Source organism: Heterocephalus glaber, unplaced genomic scaffold (assembly GCF_053883595.1).
Source record: "Heterocephalus glaber isolate CG9 unplaced genomic scaffold, H.glaber_assembly_v1.0 deba00000331, whole genome shotgun sequence".
NCBI classification, from domain to species: domain Eukaryota; kingdom Metazoa; phylum Chordata; class Mammalia; order Rodentia; family Bathyergidae; genus Heterocephalus; species Heterocephalus glaber.
Genome location: NW_028258142.1, coordinates 58,388,491 through 58,409,871, shown reverse-complemented (window position 1 = coordinate 58,409,871; position 21,381 = coordinate 58,388,491). Strand labels below are relative to the sequence as shown.

The following is a 21,381-nucleotide window of genomic DNA, read 5'->3' as shown; positions in this document are numbered from 1 at the left end:
CAGACTTACTCTATATAAATATTAATATATTTTCTTCTATACAATCCAGTTCAGAAATACACATTTAAGATTTTTAAAATGTAGTCCTTTTCTGTGAAATTCATTTATAATTCAAAAACACCAGCACAAGATTACAGATGGTCAACAAAATTGATAAAGTGTAATACACAACACTAAATATCAAATGCAAGCTATTAAATTATAATATAGATTGTGCATATAAAGTATCCAAATACATATCTAGTGATTAAGATGAATTTACTTCCAGCCTCTGGGGAGCAGAAAACAAAAACCAACAAGAAAAGAATAGTGTAATGAAAGTCCATAAAAACAAGTCTGTTTCAATTACCTCTTTAACAGAATCATCCTCTATGGCTTCCAATTTCTGCTGCAATACTCGCATCATCTGTATCCAACATTCATTAGCATCCTGTAAAATTTAAACAGTAACAGAGTAACCCAGCAGTGATAGTGGCAGATCTGTAAAATCATTCCAAAATAATTACTGTTTGCTTAGGGGAGAAAGATGTTTTCTCTTTTAAAAATACTCAAGCAAATTTAGTATTAAAAGATCTTTAAAAAAATTAACAATTTCAGAATAACTATTCTTTCACTCAACAGATACTGTGCTATACTATCATAGATATTTGGAATAAATAGTGGGAAAAATCCTAATGGGAACATAGATACACCAAAATATAAATTCAGAGATGAGGGCTGTGAAGGAAAAAAAAGTAGTTAGTAGTAGCGATGAAGGGAAGGAAAGGGTATGATTTGAGTAAGGACATCAGAGAAAGCCAAGGAGCCTGGAGACCCAAGGGTGCAGGCCATGGGCCATGCTCCTATCCAACAGTGCAGGGCAACAGAGCAAACAAAGGCTGTACAGGAAGAGAGCACGGAAACGGTTTAAGGAAGAGCAAGGAAGGCACAAGGCTAGAAAGAGAGCACAGGGAAAGAAGCTGTGACAAGAAGGCAATGTCCCAGAGGCACCAGGGCCTCTGGGCTTAGGACAGCACAGAAAATCACTACCTGGTACTAAATAAGGGCCCAATATGATCTTATTTTTGCTTCTTTACTGGGGGGGGGGGGGTCATTCTGGTGACTGAACCTAGGAACTACATCTACCACTAAGTACATTGCCAAGCCCCTACCACTGAGCTACATTCCTAACCCCTATTTCCTTTTTTGGCCCCTCTGGTACTGGGGACTGACCCCAGGGCCTTCGCACTGAACTACATCCCCATTTCTTTTTATTCTGAGACAGGGTCTTTTAATTTACCAAGCTGCCCAGGCTGAGCTCGAATTTGTCATTCTCCCACCTCAGCCTCCCAGAAGGCTAGGATTACAGGCATCTACCGCCATGGGCAGCTCCTATTTACACTTTTAAAGACACTGAGTGCTGTGTGGAGAAATGCTGCTGAAGCGCAAAAGCAAGCAAGACAGTCAGTTAACAGACTACTGCCTGACTCCAGGCAAGAGACAGTGGTGGTGTAAGAGCAGACTGATTTTTATGTTATTTCCAAATATATTCCAGTAAGTATGGTAAGTGCAAGAAACCTACATTTTACATTTACAAATGAAAAAATCCTCGGCCTGATTACCTGTTGAAGATACTGTCCTTGTTCACCTTTCTCTGCAAACTGTGGGAAAGCCATGTGTAAAAACTGCAGTAGAATAATAGGTGGAATACTAGAAGAAGTTTTATCCATGGAATCAAACAAATCTCTAAGGGCTTAAAAACAAAGCAAACATCACCTTAGAAAAACAGTGACATATTTAATACATGCACTATAAATACTTAATTCTTAAATACAAAAAAACCCGTTTAACAACATTTAAGTGAATCCACAGTTTCACAACTGTTGGACTCCTAATAAGAAAAAGTAAAATACCCATTTTTGAATCTGAATTCACCAGATGACCTTATAAGCAGTCACTAGCTATAAACAACATGGGGGCTCTGCCCCGCTCTGTCCTTGCCAGCCTTTGTCCTCCCAAACAAAGCAGAGTCATTCATTCAAACCCGAGAACACATAACCTCTGTCCACAGATCAAACAGGCATAATGTCACTGTGCTGCCACTCCGCCGCTGTCAGCCCCACTCCCAACTTACCTTTAAACCCACAGTTGGCTCCTATCCACTGAACTCCTGGATGTTGAGACCTGGCTCCTTAATTAACATTCCTCAACTGTACCCAACAGGTGAGAACCCAAACCAATTTGCCGTCTTGAAAGCCTTTCCCCTGCTTGTGCCTCCCACCAGCACTGAAGCCAGCTGTGCTCTCCAAGTCCAGAGGCCTCCCTTCCTGCCCTCTGCTGACTTTAGCTACCACCCCACCACACTTCAAGTACAGCAAAACTAGACCTTATGTTCAAAGCTAGGGTGGGAAATGTCCCGTATCACTATTCAGGATCAAATGTTCCTGAATGAAAAAAACACAACATGATGTTTAAGAAATGTTTTTAGAGAGAAGACTAAAATTTGAGAAACTCTTAATGTTAATGAAATTTTAAAGTACAAATACACAATACTCAATCTTGTATCATTAATACTTCCTATATACCATTAACAAAGCATCTTGAAAGTTATTTCATTAGTGTGAATGAAAAAGGTGAAGAAACAATCTAGACTAAAAGACCACTGAGACAACTAACTGCTATGTGTGATCCTAAATTAGATCCTGAAGCAGAGGAGTAAATGTCGTGGGCAATAGTGAAACTGGCAAAATCTGAATAAAGTCCCTACTTTATAGTACTAAATTTAATACTGTTACAACTCCCAGATTTTAAAAATTGATGACTGTCAGTAATGCTGCCACCTGCCTCGCAAGCACAGGGGCCTGAGTTTGATCCCCGTTACCACACACACACACAAAAAGCTGATGACTCTTGTTGTCATAAATGACGTCTTTATTCTTAGGAAATAAGTGAATGCTCAGGAATGAAAGATATGATACATGCCACCTTACTCTAAAATGATGCTGAAGAGAATTGCATCCGTTTTACAAAAATGTACTTTTTTTTTTGGTACCGGGGATCAAATTTGGGTCCTTGCACTTGCACAGCAGGTAGCGAAACCACTGAGCTAAATCCCTGGCCCATTATACAAAAATGAAAACACAAATGATTTCTTTAAAAGTACTGGTGTGTACCAATAAAATTAATTTTAAAAAAAGTACTGGTGAGTTCATGCAACTTTTTGGTAAATTGAAATTTATTTTTTAAGAAGTTATAAAGAAGCAAAAATTTGAACCACAGTATTTTCCCCCACCAATACTATTAGCCTGATGAAACGCTGAGTTACTGATAGCAAAAATCAAATGAACTATAAGTGGTCATACTTTCTCATTAAAAATTTTAATAAAGATACTTTCAGGGAAAAGAGAGTAAAATATAACTCTAAGTAATGCTAAGAAACCTACTGCTGATAGCACTGAAAGTTGATGGATGACCACAATGAGATACCACCCTGTACCCCTAAGATGGCTGTATAAAAAAAAGACTTACAATACTAAGTGTTGACAAGGATGCAGAGAAATGAGAACCTTCAACACATTACTGGATGAGATGTAACATGGTATACTTCCTTTGGGCTATAGTCTAGCAGCTTCCTCAAAAAGGTTAAATATAAAATTACCATATGACCCAGCAATTCCACCCCTAGACAAATATCCAAGAGAATGGAAAACACTCATCCTCATAAAGATTAGTACATCAAGGTTAGCAGTATTTTTAACAGTCAAAAAGTGGAAAACACCCCAAATGTCCATCAGTGATGAATGGATAAATGCAATGTGGCATGTCCACACCATGGAAGCTATTTGGCAATAACACAGAATGAAGCACTGTTACAGGCTACAGTGGAACAGGACAGAAGGCAGTCACAAAAGACTGCAACACTGTATAGTTCTATTTATATCAAAGGTATAAAATAAGCAAGCCTATAAGAAGGAAAAAGATTCATGTTTGGGGTAGAAGAGGGAGTGGTGAGGGGGAAAAAAGATTACTACTCAACGTTACGGAGTTGTGTTATGGAGTTAGGGCTTTTCCCCTTCTTTTTGTGTTGCCAGGGATTGAACCCAGGGCCTCATGCACACTAGGTAAGAACTCTGGCACTGAGCTACAACCCTTAGTCCACTTAAGTTGGTTTTGGAAGTCATTTTCTTCAAAATGTCCTAAAATTAACTGTGAATACACCAGAAAGAAAAACTGTACACCTCAAACAGGTGAATTGTATGGCATACGAATTACATTTCAATAAAGCTGTTGGGAAAAAAACAATTTAAAACCCTACCAATCTAGTCCAATGATTTAATAGAGTACTCATTTGTAAAACCATCCAAACTTCTTCTCATGTAATAAAGAAACAAGTTATTTCTATCCTTTAAGAATTTCTACGGCTGGAAATGTGGCTCATAAGTACAGTGCTCGCCTAACAAGCACAAGGCCCTGGGTTTGATCCCCAGCACCATAAAAAAGAATTTCTCTTTCTCCTCAGACTTATTACTTCTTTAACAACCACTAAGACTTTTAAGATGATCGCATCAACCACGATAAAACTTATTTCTAGCTATCCCCAAAGTTATTCCCAAAGATATATCTAACAGAACCTGAAACCAAACTGTAATTCAAAAAAATTCAAAGATTATTTTTCAAAAAGAATATCCATTATTGGCTTAGAATTTAGATAATAAAATAATTTCCAAGTTATTCCACGCAAATATAAATGAGGTGATGTTGTACAAAAAATTGTATAAATTGAAAAGGTGCTGAACAGATTAGAGTAAAAAAATACCATTTATTGCATATTATGCCCCTCCCCTAAAGCAGTGTTGTGAACACACTGACCTGCAGTAATGTACTGTGCTGAAGCCATTTCCCCTGACGCTCTCAAGGCACCTGCATACCTGGGAAAGTGAAAGCAGAATTAACAGCATTACATTCATTCTGAAACTCAAAAATAAGTTAAAAGAGCTTCCAATACCCTCAACCACAAGTTTCTCAGCATAACTTTTCTCTTCTGCTTTTGTACATTTAAGCATTATATACGGCTTAGAAAAAGAATGCTTAAATCAAAACTCATACACCTATTGGAGCCAGGGATTTAGCTCAGAGGATCTGCACCTGCCTTGCAAGCGCAAGGTCCTGAGTTCAATTCCCAGTACCAAAGGAAAAATCACACACCTGTATTTAGCACTAACTCCCTGTTATAATATTGTTGCCTAAGTTTCAAGTCGGTTTGCGTATCTCTAACATGTGGGTTTATATTAAAGGATTTTTAAACTCTACTGTCAGCTTTACAATGTTCAGTTGGTTTACGAGAGTACAGAGGGCTCATCATCCAAGGAAATAAAACACCGTGCTGAAGCAGAACCTCATCATGAAAGATCAGAAATGACCACTCATAACATAGGGGGGAAAGGGAGAGAGCACACCTGCTGTGGGGAAAACTGTGCTTGTGTGCAACACTGACAGCACCCATCACTGGCAGGAACTACAACCAGAACCACGGACAGAGTCAGGAACCCCGATAATCTCAAACACTGATCCACACACAAAACACTGCTGCTGAGTAAAACAAGCCAGAACCACCCCAAAGCACATCCTGCATGACTCTGTTTAAGTTCCAGAATGTGGAAGGGATCAAGATTAAATGACAAGAAGTATAAGAAAACTTCCTAGAAGTGCTCTATATGAGATGTGATCCAAATATATAAGAAACATTTAAATTTTTAAAATTTACTGCAGCCAGGCATGGTGGCACTTGCCTGAAATCCCAGCACTCAGGAAGGTGAGGCAGGAGGATTGCCACAAGTTTCAGGCTGGCCTGGGCTGCATAGTGAGTTCAAGGCGAGCCTGAACTACACAGTGAGGCCCTGACTCAGAAAACCAAAAGGAGCCGAGGATGCTGGTGCATACACTGATACATCGTACAACATAACCTTGAAATATTATGCTAGTCAAAGAAGCCAGTCAGAACGTCAGATACTGTATGGTTCCATTCATATGAAATGTCCAGAATGGGCAAATATATAAGACAGGAAGGAGACTAATCACTGCTTGGAGCTGGAGATGGGTGAAAGGATATAAGAAGTGTCTGTCAATGAATAAGAGGTTATTCTGGAGAGGGCTCTAAATAGAGATGTGATAATTGCACAACCTTTTAATAAAAACCACTAACCACTTTAAAAGGCTGAATCAGTATGATAAATGACTACCTCAATAAAGATGTTACTCATACAAATGTGAACCTCCCTCACACAACCAAGATTCGAACCATTTCTCTCCAGACTTACCTTTTAAGGGCATCTTTGAGTTCAGGCACAGAACGAATACACTGGACTGTAGCATTCATGTAACAAGTATTACCAAGGTTTGTCAATCCACATGGCAATTCCATCTGATTAAAAAAAAAGATTAATTAACTTTTACAAAATGGCATGAGGTATATAAACACTAAACTCCACACCCTGAATCAGATACCACTTAACAGCTCCCACCAATTTATATTCTACCTTCACTCTAAATTGGTGTTCTATTTCCCCTGACAAACAATTTTTACTTGCATTATGCTGGCCATTCTGTCTGAGTTCCTCTCTTGAAAATAAGATAATAGCCATATCAATCCTGACTCTTTTACAGGTTTATCAAGAAAATAGGGCAGCAGTAGCCAGTCACAGTGGCACAGACCTATGATCCCAGCACTCAGGAGGCTGAGGCAGGAGGATCACTGCACATTCAAGGCCAGTATGGGCTGCACAGTGAGTTCAAGGTCTGCCTGAATCACAAAGCGAGACTCTGTCTCAAAAACAAAAACAGAAGAAAAAAAAAAAGGCAGCAAAACAATGCATAGAAATACTTAAAAAAAAGAACAACACTATATAAATACTAAGTGTTAATAAATAAATAAAATATTTGATACATATGCGTTTGCCAGTTTCTGAATTGATTTTTTCATTTATATTCAGAATAGCAACTGGGATGCAGCTCAGTGGTAGAGCACTTGCCCAGCATACACAACACCCTGGGTCTGAGCCCTGGCATTACAAAAGGAAAAACATATATTCAGGATAAACTATACATAATTAACATGGAAGGCTTCAGCCAAGTATTATAGCACACAACTAGAATCCAGCACTCAGGCTGAGGCAGGGGAATCACTTTAAGTCTGATGCCAGGCTGAGCTACATAGGAAGTTAAAGGCCAGACCCTGTCTCAAAACAAACACAACAGGCCAGGGATTTAGCTCAGTGGTGCCGCCGTCTGCCTCTCAAGCACAAGGTCCCGAGTTCGATCCCCGGTACCAAAAGAAACCAACAACAACAAACAAAATCTTATTTACTGCTAAAACATACCCATCTTGATATTAGGGATTAAACCAGAACACTTAGATGCTACTTCCCGAACAACATCTTAATAACTAGTTCAAAAGCAGTGATCAAACACAAAATTTGCTATGTCTTACAGCAGAAGCTAACTGTTCTTCGGTCATGTCTTCAACGAAGACAGTTTTAGCTGCAGGTTCTTCCGGAAGAGCATCTGCTGACCCCATCATTAGTAAAGTCATCCCCTGTTATATATATAAAAAAATTTTAATTTCATGAAAATCCTGAAGAGTCTGATTGTTTATATCCAATAAAAAAAGGAATATAAAGGACACATATTATTTTATTGGCCAAAAAGGTATATCGATGGAAAGTAGATTCCTAGTTACCTACAGCTGGCGATACAATGAGAGAGTGATAATGCTCTAAAATGAGACTGTGAAGTTACACAACTCTGTAAATAAACTATTGAACATAAATGAAATGTTAAAAAATTAAAAAGCCTGAGTAAAATGCATGTGAGAAATCTTCCAGGTGAGATCCATTCCATATTGAATAGCACAGAATTCATCCTGAGGAGAAAGTGATGAGTAGGTAGGTAACTGTGGGTAAAACTTTATAAGTTAGACCTCATCAAACAGACACTTCGTGCAGGATAACCTTGGGAATATTAAGAAAGCATCCATAAAATGTTTTTCACCTGTTCCCAAGTTGTTATTGGCTCTAAAACTGTGACTGTCTGAGACTGGAAGACTAGTATTTTACTTTCTAATGGTGTTTAATAACTGCCAGCTTTCACAAGCATCACTGGAAACTGTATTTAGGTAAAAAGTGCAGCCATAAGTTAAGTTTAGGAATTTATTTTTTGAAACTGCATCTCGATCTTATACAATCCAGTTAGACTAGAAAGAATATTTGGAAAAAAGAAATGTACACAGGTAACTGTCTACCTCACTGTCACTAACATTTTTTTTAATATTCTGAATACAAATTATGTACTTGGTTGTTATTAAAACTTTTAGGTTACTTCTTCACTCTCAAAGCCAAAAAAAAAAAAAAAAAAAAAGCCTGAGGAGGCTGCTCAAGGCTACGGGTCACTTGTGACGAAAGTTCTAAATTTTGATTGTAATGGTGATTATACAACTGTATAAAATTAGCCAAATTCATTCAATTTTAAACAAGAGATAGCTGAGTTTTATCCTATATAAAATTATACCTGAACAGACGCAAAAAAAAATAAATACTGCTATAAAATACTGCTAATATTTCTGACACTGGAAGGGGAGGAATTCTTTAAATGATCATTAACATTTAGTGGCATATTTTCTCCTCCTAAAAGTATTAAGATGCTTTCCATAAAGGCCTATTATGTAACAACTATTTACGCTGAATACAAATATTTTCACAGCACTGCAATCTCCTTTACTAGAAAACATTAAATCAAACATAGAATAAATCAGTGCAAAATATTCAATTTTAGAATTCTACACATTAAGTGAATATACTCAATAAATGTAAACATTCCATACAATAGATAAACAATGAAGACACTGTAGTCTTAATATCTGAACATTTTACTCTTTTACTCAGTAACTGAAATGGAAAGAAAGACATGAACACATGAGACAAAGAAAAGTGATTCCAGAAGTGAACATTTAAAAGAACAGCAGTAAAACAGAAGAAAATAAGAGCCAGAGAAAATTTCTCAAATACCCAAATGAGGTTGAAAATTAGGAAATTAGAAAAGTCAACAAATTCATAGTCTTAAGAATGCCTATGTTGAATCCAACATCTGCATCCTACACTTCATATTTTTCCATAGACTTTTTATGACAATTGCAAAGAAGTACTAAGTCACTAAAAAGTCTTTTTCCAAAGACAACTGTCTCAGATATCAAATATTTACAAAACATACCAGCAATAACTAGCTAGAAAACAGAAAAGAATACCAACAAACATCTAAGAATAAATATAACAAAAATTATGTAATACTTCAATAAGAAAACTATTAGCTTTACTTAGGGATGCTAAGAAGAAAAGAAACCTAACACAGGTATAGAGGCACAGACCTGTAATGCCACCTACTTAAAAGGCTAAGGTAGGGGCATCACCAATTCCAGCCCAGCCTAGGCAACTTTTTTTGAGACAGGTCTAGCTTTGTAGTTCAGCCTGGCCTTGAACTCACTAGGTAGCCCAGGCTGGCCTCACTCACAGCAATCCTCCTGCCTCAGCCTCTCGAGTGCTGGGACTACAGGGGTTCACTACCATACCCAACACAAAATAAAGTTTTTTTAAAAAAGGCTAGGGATGTAGCTCAGTGGCAGGAGGCCCTGGATTTAATGGGGGTGCAGGGGTTAAATAACTGAAGGACACAACAGGATTATGACCTGGAAAAATTAAAAATTATTGAAAAGATATGATCATAAATTTTACATAAATTTAATGAAATTTCCTTTTTAAACTTTACAAAATGATTAAACATATAGCGAATTTATATCCGTGACAATAGCAAGAAATTTCTGAGAAAGAATAAGGAAATCAGCCGAGCATGGTGGCACACATCTAATTCGCAGCATTCTGGAAAGCTGAGCCAGGAAGATCACAAGTTCAAGGGCAGCCTGAACAACTTAGTGAAACACTGTCTCAAAATTTAAAAAAGAGAGAGAGAGAGAGAGAGAGAGAAAGGGCTGGGTATGCAGCTCAGGATGAACACCCTAAGTTCAATCTCCTGTGCCACAGAACAAAAAGCAAAAACCTTTGTTGTGTGTGTGTGGTGGGGGGGGGGGGGTTGTTAAGAAATAACTACTAAAGGGTACAAGGTTTCTTTTCCCCTTTTTTTGAGACAGGGTCTCACCCTGTAATTCTGTAATTCAGGGTACCCCTGAACTCACTGTGTAGCCCAAGCTGGCCTCCAACTTGTGGGATCCTACCTCAGCCTCCCTAGTGCTGGAATTATAGGTGTGCGCCACCACGCCCAGCACAAGGTTTCTTTTAGGGATGGTGATAATATTTTTAAACTAGATAGTACTGATTGCCAGAGATAAAGAATATTTCATAATGATACATGGCCAATTCATCCAAGACATAACAATTCTACACACGTGTGTACCTAATAGCAGAATTTCAAAGTATATGAAGCAAAAAGTAAGAGAACTAAAAAGAAAAATAATGAATTCACAATTATAGTTGGAGATTTCAACATACTTGATATGTAGGGAAGAGGAGGGAGGAAGGAGGATAGGGAAGGAAAGAGAAAAAAGGAAAAAAAGGAGGGAAGGAGGGAAGGGGGGAGAGGAGGAGGAGGAGGAGATGGAGAAGCAGGAGAAGCAGCAACAGCAACAGCAGCAGCAGCAGCAGCAGCAGCAGCCACCACCACCAAGCTCAGTGGCACAATACTCAGGAGTTGAAGCAACAGGATCACAAGTATGTGCCCTACCCGGGCAACTTAGCAAGATCCTGTCTCAAAATAAAAATTAAAAAGGGCTGGGGATGTAGTTCAGAGGTAGAGTGCCTTTGAGTTCAATCCCAGGTACAAAAACAAAAAGCAAAACAAAAAGCAAAACAATCCCCAGTACAAAACTGACATGGAAAACTTTACTAAACAGCAGACTGATTACATATTGTCTCCAAGCACATATGGAACATTCAACAAATGAGCAAGCCATAAAAACAAGTATCAATACATTTCAAAGGACTAAAATGACACCGAGTATCCTATATGATCACAAGAGAATCAAGTTAGAAATGAATGTCTCTAGCTGAGTGTGGTGGTGTTGCACGCCAGTGATCCCAGCACTTGGGAAGCTGAAGCAGGAGGATCTCTGAGTTTGAAGCCAGCCTCGCCTACATAGTGAGACCCTGCCTCAAAAAAAAAAAGAATGTCTCTAGAAAAAAGCTCCAAACAACTGGAAATTAAACAACATGAGTCAAAAATGAAATCACAAGGTAAAGTAGAAAATTATTTTAATTGCACAATAACAAAATCACAACATACCCAAAACTTATGGGTACAGTTTGACGGGCTTAATGAGAATTTAGCAATTTTAAATGTCAGAGAGAAAAAGTAAATAGTTTTAAGAGTGAATATCAATACAACAGAAAATGAGAAATAATATAGAATCAACAAAGTACTGAAGGGCCGGGGATTTAGCTCAGTGGTTCCAGCACCTGCCTTGCAAGCAAGGTTCCGAGTTTGATCCCCGGTACCAAATAAGCAAACAAACAAATAATGTACTGAAAAGGTTTATCGATAGATCCTTAGCAACACTGATCAAAACACAAGTAGCAAAAATATATAATCTTACTAAATACCAAGAATGAGAAGGAATATAAATGAAGACGCTATAGATACTAACGGATAAATTAGTTAATATTTTGGATATTATGCCAATAAATTTACCAAAATTAAAATAAATTCCTTGAAAGATAAAACTCATCAAAAGTGTTTTACAAAGGGAGAAAATCTAAAACAACAATAAAAATAAAAAACCCCTACATCTACTATGAAAACAATACTGATCAAACAAATCCCCACAAAGAAAACTCAGGTCCAGAAAGAATTCATTGGTAACTTATTTCAAATACTTAAAAAAAAAACCTTAAACTCACTCAGAAAAGATAATATATTTTCCAAATTTTTATGTGTCCATCATAACCCCGATCACAATAGGAAAGTCATTAGGAAATACAGACTAATATACCTCATGAATATATATGTAAATGTCCTCTGAAATATATAAGAAAATGAAAGCCAACAACACATTGATGAGGCAAATGTATCATTTCAAGGGATTATCCCAGGCTGCAAATCTCAAAGTGCTATCTGTGAACCTCCACTGGTCCCTAAGCTTCTTTCAGTCAGCATAGTCAAAATTACTTTCATAATACTAGTATGTTACTTCCATTTTCCACTATTTTGACATCACATTGATGGTACTAAAGATATACTAAAACTGATAGCAGCTTACCATGTATCAAAGCAGTGACAACAAAATGAATAAAAATGACTAATTTTACTAAATCTCAACTTCTGAATATCTTTCTTTTGATGTTCTGTATTAGAAATATGCAGTTCCCATAAAAACGTGTTGGATATCAATAAGCAATAGTAGTCTTCAGGAAAAGCACCTGTGCAAGTTAAGAGTTGTAGACTAGGGGTTTTTCTCATGGAGTACCATTTTTACTTAAAATAATCCACATCTCGTAACTTCTTTGGATGTGGATATTTAGCTTACATTTCCTCAAAATGAACAAAGTGAACCTGTCACATCAAGGAAAACAACTGATAATATTTATAGTTGCCAATGATAAAATTAGAGCATCTACATGAACATTAGGAATTTTTACTTCACTATGCACTTAGCAGCTTTCCAATAAAGATTTTTCTATTGAGAATGGTAATGATATTAAAGAATGCAATGCTTTTATACTGTGTAATGAAATGTATCAATGTATATAAGATCTAAACAATTCAGGACACCAGCCTTTTCCAAATGACCAATATATGCTATAAAAATCATTTATCAATGTAAAATTCATTCTAAATGTAAAGCAGACAAATAGATTTTAGTGTACGATGTGATTTTAGTCACTGGCATGGCTTCAGAGATTCTACCTTTCCAACTGATTTATACACTACCCTGTGAGCTGGGCACCACAGCAGGAGGATCAAATTAACCTCTGCAATTTCACAAGACCCTGTATTTTTAAAAAATACAAAAGGATTGGGAATGTAGCTCAGTGGTAAAGTATCTCTGTACCACTAAAATAATAATAATAATAATAATAATAATAATAATAATAATAATAATAATAATGTTCACTCTCATCAATTTCTATTCAACACTACTAGAAGTCAAGCAAGAAGTTAGGTAAGTAAAAGAAATTAGAAGTCATTGTTTATCAATTACACCTCCAAAAAATTAGAAATTATAAAGATTAGAAAGGGAGAAGTAAAACTATCATTATTCACAGATAATATGACTATATACATAGAAAACTCAATGGAATCTACACAAAAGCTACTAGAACCAATAAGTAATTAATTATAAGGTCGCAGGATGAAATAAACTAAAAAAAAAATCAGTAACATGTTACTATTCTAGTCATTAACATAGGAAATCAATTTTTTAAAAATATCATTTGCTACAGCAAAGTAACATTAGGTTCTAAGAATGTAACAAAAACTACAAGGCTGAGCATGATAATGGCAAGCCTGCAAGAGCAGCCACTCAAGAGGATCACAAGTTCAAAGTAGATTATTCAAAGCAGATAATCTGAAATAAAATAAAATAAAAGCCACATGCATGGTGGTGCATGCTTGTGACCCCAGCACTCTGGGAAGAGGATCCCATGATCCCATGTTCAAGCCCAGCCTGGGCAACTTAGTGGCTTGGTGAGATACTTTCTGAAAACTTTTTAAAAGGCAGGGAATGGGGTTGTAGCTCAGTGTGAGGGCCCTGGGTTCAATCCCTATATTTAAAAAAGGGGAAGGGAAGATTGCAGCTTAGTGGTAGAGCACTTGCCTAACATTTATGAGGCCCTGAGTTCAAAGCCCAATGACAGAGAGAAAAAAAAAATCCATACATTATCTTCATACTGAAAAACTACAATTCTTCTAGGCTACAATAAAGACCTAAATAAATGGGGAAGTATATAGTCAAGGATTATAATACTCAATATGAAGATTCATCCTCTCCAAACTGAACTATACATTATATGTAATCGCCAACAAAATCCCAGGCATCAAACTACACAAACTGACAGACTTATTTTAAAACAGTAAGTAAATGCAAATGAACTAAAATACTCTTGAAAAATGCGAAAAAGTTAGAGAACTTAGTACTGTATTATTTCAGAACATTCTTATAAAGCTTTGGTAATTAAGATCAATGAAGCAAGAGCCCAAAAACAGACCTACAGTCGATTTTTCAAGAAAAACTAACACAAATCAATGGGAAGAAGAAAGCATTTTCAATATATGGCGCTGGAACAACTGCATGTGTACATGGAAAAAAAATCATTTGGAATTTATTTTGGTGCAACAGGTAGGTTACGATACTACAATAAGTCAATACTTACATTTTTTATTTTGATGTTCCCCCAATCATCATCCTGTTTCAAAGACAAAAACAAAAAACATTTAACCATCTCTGTACAAGTACTGTCTTAAGCTACCTCAAAATAAAATTTATTGTGCGTATAAATTTTGTTCAAAATTACTACAATAAGTTTCTAAACATATGCAGTCCTAAAGTCAAGTACTCAAACAACTGCTTAAACTACATAAAGTAACAATGAAGACAGTAAACTTGGCAGTAACAAGTACTTCAAACAATTAGCAAGTAGCTAGGTGTGGTGGCGCACACCTAGAATCCCCATACTTGGGAAGCTGAGGCAGGAGGATTGCTGCAAATTTTGAGGCCATACTTAGCAAGTACTACATGCTTGACTGATGACAAATGACAGATCTAATTTTCTGCAAGTTTGGAAACAGAAGAGGTAATCACTAGCTTATATGACAAGAATGAACAGTAACTTATGACAGATGGGCTAAATCACTAATGCAATTATATAATTTATCATCCAAACCAAGACAATCAGAATACAAGTGCTAACAAAAATTATATCAAGGGAATAACCCAGATGGCCCAGTGCAAACAATCTTAACAATATTTCCATGTCCAAAAATCTTTCTCAAGTCCTAAATTTTACATCTATGAAGAAATTTGAGAAATATTTTCACTTTGATGTGTTAAATAAAAATCAAGGACCAAGCTGGGTGTGGTGGTACATGCCTACAATCCCAGCACTTGGGAGACTGAGGCAGAAGGATTGCCCTTAGTTCAAGACTAGGCGGGCTACACATTGAGCTCAAGGCCAGCGTGAACTACACAGGGAGACCCTGCCTCAAAAAAACCAAACCAAAACAAAACAAAAAAACACCAAAATAACTAAAAGAAAAATCAGTTCCTTTTCTTTCTTCTTAAAATTATTTTTCCCCCATCATAAGATAGGAGGTAGTAATTACTCTTAAAATAAAAGGAGTCTTCTTTAATGTGTGGGATCTAAGAAAGGAAAATGAAAAAAAAATTAAAGTTTTCCAATATTCTAATATATTTCAATATATACCAATCAGGGCTTTGGTAAAGATGTTGCAGTGCTTTGAATTTCAACATCCAAATACACATACAAAAATACATTCTATAGTATTTTTTAAACAAGTCTACCCATGTTGTTGCATATTTTTAACAGAAAAAATTTTCCATGTAACATAAAATTACTAGACATACAAATAAATATTATAGTAGTCTAAACAAAATAAAATCAATACTTTAATATATCCTCACTTTGCAGAGGTTTCTATTGCAAAATAAACTTTTTGGGGCCGGGGACGTAGCTCAGCACCACATCTGCCTGGCAAGTACAATGTCCTGAGTTTGATTCCTGGTATCCCCCAAAAACCTTTTAAATGATACTTTTATATAGTGTCCTGAAATAGGTACAGTGTTCCTTCTATACAACCTGAACAGACAAACCCCACAGACCGTATACTCTCAGCAAATAAAAATATTTCAATGTTACAATAACAGCATATAATGAAACAGGGCTGAATGTACCTTCAGTGTCCCTCCTTTCACCATGACTTTCTGCCTGGCTGGCTGGACTCCAGTCAGCGCAAACAGCTGAGCCTTGAACACCATTGGAGGTTCATCAGTATTCAGTTCTACGCCTTCAAACTTCTCCTTTCCCCATTTTACAGTAACTGCAAACAAAAATCATAGTGTTTTTTCATTTATAAAATAAGGCTTCAGACTTAGAAAAACCTTAGGGGTCATCTATCAGGCTAATTCTTCCCCCTCCACCCCCTACCTCTACTGGAGGAGATTGAGCCCAAGGCCTCATACATGCTAGGCAAGGAACTCACTAGTGAGCTACATTCCCAGCCTTTTTAATTATTTTTTTATTTTGAGACAAGCCAAATTGCTGGAATTACAGGTACATGTATCACTAAGCCTGGATTTAGGCTATTCTCGAAAATCAAACTTGCCCTTCATGTTTTTATCTTTTTATGCCAGTAATATCTACTTAATCAAGAATGATATGCAGGGCTGGGGATTTAACTCAGTGGTTTCGCCGCCTGCTGCGCAAGTGCAAGGACCCGAGTTCGATCCCCAGCTCCAAAAAAAAAAGAATGATATGGAGCCAGTGTAGTAGTGCATGCCTGTAATCCCAGCACTTGGGAGGCTGAGGCAGGAGGATCACCAAGAGTCTGAGGCCAGCCTGAGCTATATAGTGAGTTCAAGACCAGCCTGAACTATATAGCGAGACCCTGTCTCCAAAAACCAAAAAAAAGAATGACATGCATGCAGTGGGTCCTGAGTAAAATTTCACTAGCTCTAATCCAACTTCTCATTACATAAATAAAGTGAGACTTAAGAGAAACTGATTCTCTAAATGTCACAAAACTGGTTAATAAGTACCCAAGTCTTTTATATCAACTCCAACAATCTCTGCAAACTGAAGTGAATCTCTGAACACACTGAATTATTTTCTAGAATAAGGTTCACGACCTTCATGATATGTTTAACTAAAGAATCATTCAACAGAGTAAAGGGGAAAAGGCCAATTTACAAAAAGAAAAAAATCTCAGAGAAAGGACAGAGGACAGGTTAAGGAATACAAACTATGAATAAGATAAAAGTTGTGGGAGGAATATAAGGTACTGTTCCTGAGAAAGAGGTTCTCAAATATTAAGAAGAATCTAAAGATAAACTGAAATCATTAAAAAATACAGAACGCCTACTTCACAGCCACTAGGATGGCTATACTTTTTAACGGCTGGGCAGCTGGGCAAGGTGGCACACCCCTATGATCCCAGCACTCTGGCCAGGAGAATCCAAAGTCTGACCCCAGCCCAGGCAAGTTAGCAACTGAGTGAGCCCGTCACAAAATAAACAGAAAATTTAAAAAAGCTGGGGATGCAGCTCAGTGATAAGGCCCTAGGTTCAATCTCTAGCACTGCCCTGCCCCCACCAAAAATAAATCTTTCTTTAAATAAAAAATAACAACTGTTGCCATGGATATGGAGCAACTAGAACCCTTGAGCATTGTTGGTAGAAATGTAACATGGCAGCCACTGTGGAAAACAATATGGCATTTTCTCAAAAAAAAAAAAAAAATTTAAATTTATACAACTCTATCCAGAAGTGCTGAAAGCAGGGAATCAGATATTTATATGCTCATGTTCATGGCATAACTGAAGAAAAACTGGGAATAACCCAATCTAGAATAGTATTCAGTCTTAAGAAGGAAATTCTTACAAATGCCACAACATGGATGGATTGGAGACACTATGTTAGCTGAAATAAGCCAGTCACTAAGAGACTATATGATTCCACATATATGAGGTATCCAAAATAGTCAAATTCATAGACAAAAAGCAAATGTTGGTGTCAGCGGCTAGGTACGCAAAAACAGGGAGTTTATTTCGGTTTTTTTGAGATCAGGTCTCAATATACAGTCCAGGCTGGCTTGAACCTGCTTTGTAGCTCAGGCTCACCTGGAACTTGATATCCTCCTGTCTCAGCCTCCTGAGTGATGATGAGATTTCAGTTGTGTGCTATGAGGCACAGGTGGGAGTTTTGATTAGTGGGTGCACAGTTTAAGTTTGAGAAAATAAAAAAGTTCTGGGTGGAAATAGATGGTAATGATGGTCAAAATATTAATAATATTCAAAATATTAATATAAACAGGGCTGGGGATTTAGCTCAGTGGTTCCACTGCCTGCCTCACAAGCACAAGGTCCCGAGTTGGATCCCTTGTACCAAAAAAAAAAAAAAATTAATACAAACGTGTGGTGGAACATGCCTATAATACCACCACTCCAGGGCACTGAGGCAGGAGGACTGCAAATTCAAGCCCAGCTTGGGCAACTTTGTGAGACCTTGTCTAAAAATCAAAACTAAAAAGGGTTGGGGATATGAGGGCTCTGAGTTCAATCCTCAATACTGCCAAGGGGGAAAAAAAGTGAATATACCCAATGACATCCTATTTAATACTTAAAAGTGGTTAAAATAGGGCTGGGTGCTGTGGTGTGCATTTACAGACTCAGCTACTCAGGAAGCTTAGGCAGAATGATCACAATTTTGCTACAAATATTTTTACCACACACACACAAAGATCACATCGGGGCATGGTGGCACGCACCTTGTAATTCCAGCTATTTGGAAGGCTACAGCATGAGGATTACAAATACAAGACCAGACTGTGCATCTCAGCAAAACCCAGTCTCAAAATAGAATTAAATTTAAAAAGTGAGGCTGGGGATGTAGCTCGGTGGTATAGCATTTGCCTAGTATGTATGGGTTCAACCCCTAGTGTCAGAAAACAAAGAAGCAAAGAGCCTCATAAAACTGCTAACTTTTGAAATATATAAATAACAACAATCAAGAATATACATGGTCTGCACTAAAAACTTTGTATCTTATCAAAAATGAGAATCCACAAGCAACAGCTGCCTGATTTCCAACTTCTGAAATCGAAATTTGAAAACCTGACCCTGACTCCAAATCCCAATTTTATCCCAGTTTAAAGAAGGTGGTCATCACTCATTTAAAAACAAGCACAATATCGAGCATTACACAATATAAATTTAGTGTAATGAGGTTGTTAAAATAATTAACAACATAACTTGGCATATTAACTACAAGAACACAGATGAAATACATGAGAAAGGAAAGATTTCTTGGAGGAAATGTTAACTTTTGAATTATGACTATCAACTTGAGCCTCAAGGAAAAAACATGGTATTGGCCAAAGAATAAAAATATTCCTAAAAAAGACTAGAAAAACAATCAACAATCTGTAGAAGCACGGTGTACTCTGAGATATAAGAAATCCTCAGGATAAAGGGAAAGTAGCAGATGAAACTTAGAGCCTGGTGAAGGAACAAGTCAGGAGGACAAGTTTCACTTAAAACAAACACATATATGGCTTTATATTGTAGACAAAGTGTAATCCTGGAAGTTTCCATGAAGGCCATTATGGTCTGGTTTGAATGGTATTAGCTGTTCTAGGAGTAGAAGAGAAAATGGATTTGAAGGCGGCACAACTGTGATCACCAACGTATGACATAACATTGGGTGGCTGGAGACCTAGCTCCGGGGCGAAGTGCCTGCTTAGTATGCCTGAATCCCTGGGCATCTCCAGCACCACAAAGAATTTAAAGGAAAAAGAACAGTACAAGCTAAAGATGATAGAGGACTAAATCAAAATAGTATTAAATTTATTTAGCTGGGCAAGCTACTTAAACTTTGTGCTTGTCCATAAAAAGGGAATCATGCCAGTAGCACAAGATTATGCTGAAGACTAAATCAAAATAACACGTATAAAACCTGAGCTCTATGCCAGGCACACAGGACGGGTTCAATAATCTTTATCCTACTGAACCCTAACCACTTAAGTATTTGGTGTTTAGTTTTATTGAATCTTATGAAGTAGTAAAAATGTTCTAAAATGTTCTCTTCATTTTAACATAAGGCTTTTTACTGACCCCGAGAATAGAGTCTCAATATGAAGATGTCAAAGGTGTCAAAGGTGTCAATATGAAGATGTCTCTAGAAGTCTACTTCAATACCCGACTTTGGTGATAAGGAAAAGATCTGATGAAACATTCAAGACAGACTCAATTTTTAAAACAGAAACGTTGGTGACTGGTGGCTTTTTTTTTTTTTCAAAACAAAAAGGCTGGTTTTGTTTTTTACATGTGAACCTATCGGGGACTTTAAGTATTTGGACAGTCTTCTTCATCATCATTACTTAATGTCCCCTAAATTCTATACTGCACAAATAGAATATTTCCAGACCCATCCTGTTATTGCTGTGGCTTCAGAAGGGCGGTTGAACCATCATTGCTAAAGCACTGAATTCATGACTCTAAGTATCAAGAAAGAATTCACCTTGAGATTTAAAATTACCCTTTCGATTCCTATTATTCTTCGAAAATCTTTAAATCAATAAAGGAAGTATGACAGAATAAAGTCAGGAATGTTCAATGAGTCACATATCCACAGTCAAGAAGAGCTGCCACACACATTCTAGGTGTCATTTTGAATAAGACTGAGAAACAGTTAAGGTCCAGAAACTACGTAAGAAGATAACCTCTGACCAATACCATAGGCGGCCGTCAAGCAAATGATCCCTGTCAAATGCCAATCAAACAAAAAATGACGCCCGTGGATATCGGCATCCATCTACCTCTCAAAGCGAACAAGGCTTCTGATAAAGAAATCCAATACAACAGGTGAAAAATGAAAACGAAAAAGCAGCAACACTGGTTCGTTTAGAACTAAAATTATTACAAAAGGGACGGCAGAGGCAAAGGCAACAGGGAAAGCCCATGCGGGATGAAGGCTCTCTCTCTTCACATCCCAGGTCCCTCCATCCTACCCTCCTTCCCCGCTCCCTTCCACTGCTACCGCCGAGAAGCCCACAGGAACGCTCTGCACCTCCAGCCCGGTCCCGGCGCCCCGGGACACACCCTCACCTCTCCCGGCACACTAGGACAGCGACAGAAACTATCTGCAGAGTCACGACTCCGAGAGGCTGCCCCACCTCCGCTCCCGCTCCCACCCCGCCCGCCCTCCGGCCCTCGGGGAAAGCGCTCCCGCACGTGGCCATCCCGCTCCCGGGTCATCCCGGTGCCGCCGCCTGCCGCGCTCTTCCCCGGGCCTCCCGAGGCCGGCGCCGCCTCTGCAGGCCAGGCCCGCGCGGAGGCCTCGGGAGGCCCGAGAGCGCGGCGCGAGACGAGGCCGGAGCTCACCCGAGTACAGCGGCATGGTGGGGCGCGAGGCGGGCGGGGGCGCTGGCGGGCTGAGCCTGGCGAGGTCAGCGAAGGGAAAGGGACCAGAGAAAGCTCGTGGCGGTAGCCAAGGCGGACGCGCTGCGGTGGCGGCGGATCGGGCGCGACGAAGCTCATTCAAACCGGCCACTAACGATGACGCACAGCGCGCAGTTCGCCCGCCGAGCGACCGCGGGGCGGAGGCGCAGCGTGACG

General features: G+C 38.2%; 1 protein-coding gene across 2 annotated transcripts in view; it reads right to left on the bottom strand.

Annotated features, from left to right (window-relative positions):
- Usp14 (ubiquitin specific peptidase 14) overlaps nt 1-21,381 on the bottom strand; it is a 33,932-nt gene extending 12,551 nt beyond the window's left edge. The window contains exons 1-8 of one of the 2 annotated variants that reach the window (XM_087189905.1): nt 21,148-21,381; nt 15,944-16,089; nt 14,406-14,438; nt 7,466-7,570; nt 6,297-6,400; nt 4,849-4,907; nt 1,602-1,732; nt 350-430 (exon numbers count right to left, since the gene is read on the bottom strand). In XM_087189905.1, the coding sequence (XP_087046031.1) occupies nt 350-430; nt 1,602-1,732; nt 4,849-4,907; nt 6,297-6,400; nt 7,466-7,570; nt 14,406-14,438; nt 15,944-16,089; nt 21,148-21,163 (675 nt within the window). In that variant the 5' untranslated portion in view covers nt 21,164-21,381. Of the gene's footprint in view, nt 1-349; nt 431-1,601; nt 1,733-4,848; nt 4,908-6,296; nt 6,401-7,465; nt 7,571-14,405; nt 14,439-15,943; nt 16,090-20,871; nt 20,922-21,147 lie in introns of those variants that run through there. The other variant, XM_087189897.1, reaches the window with a different exon arrangement.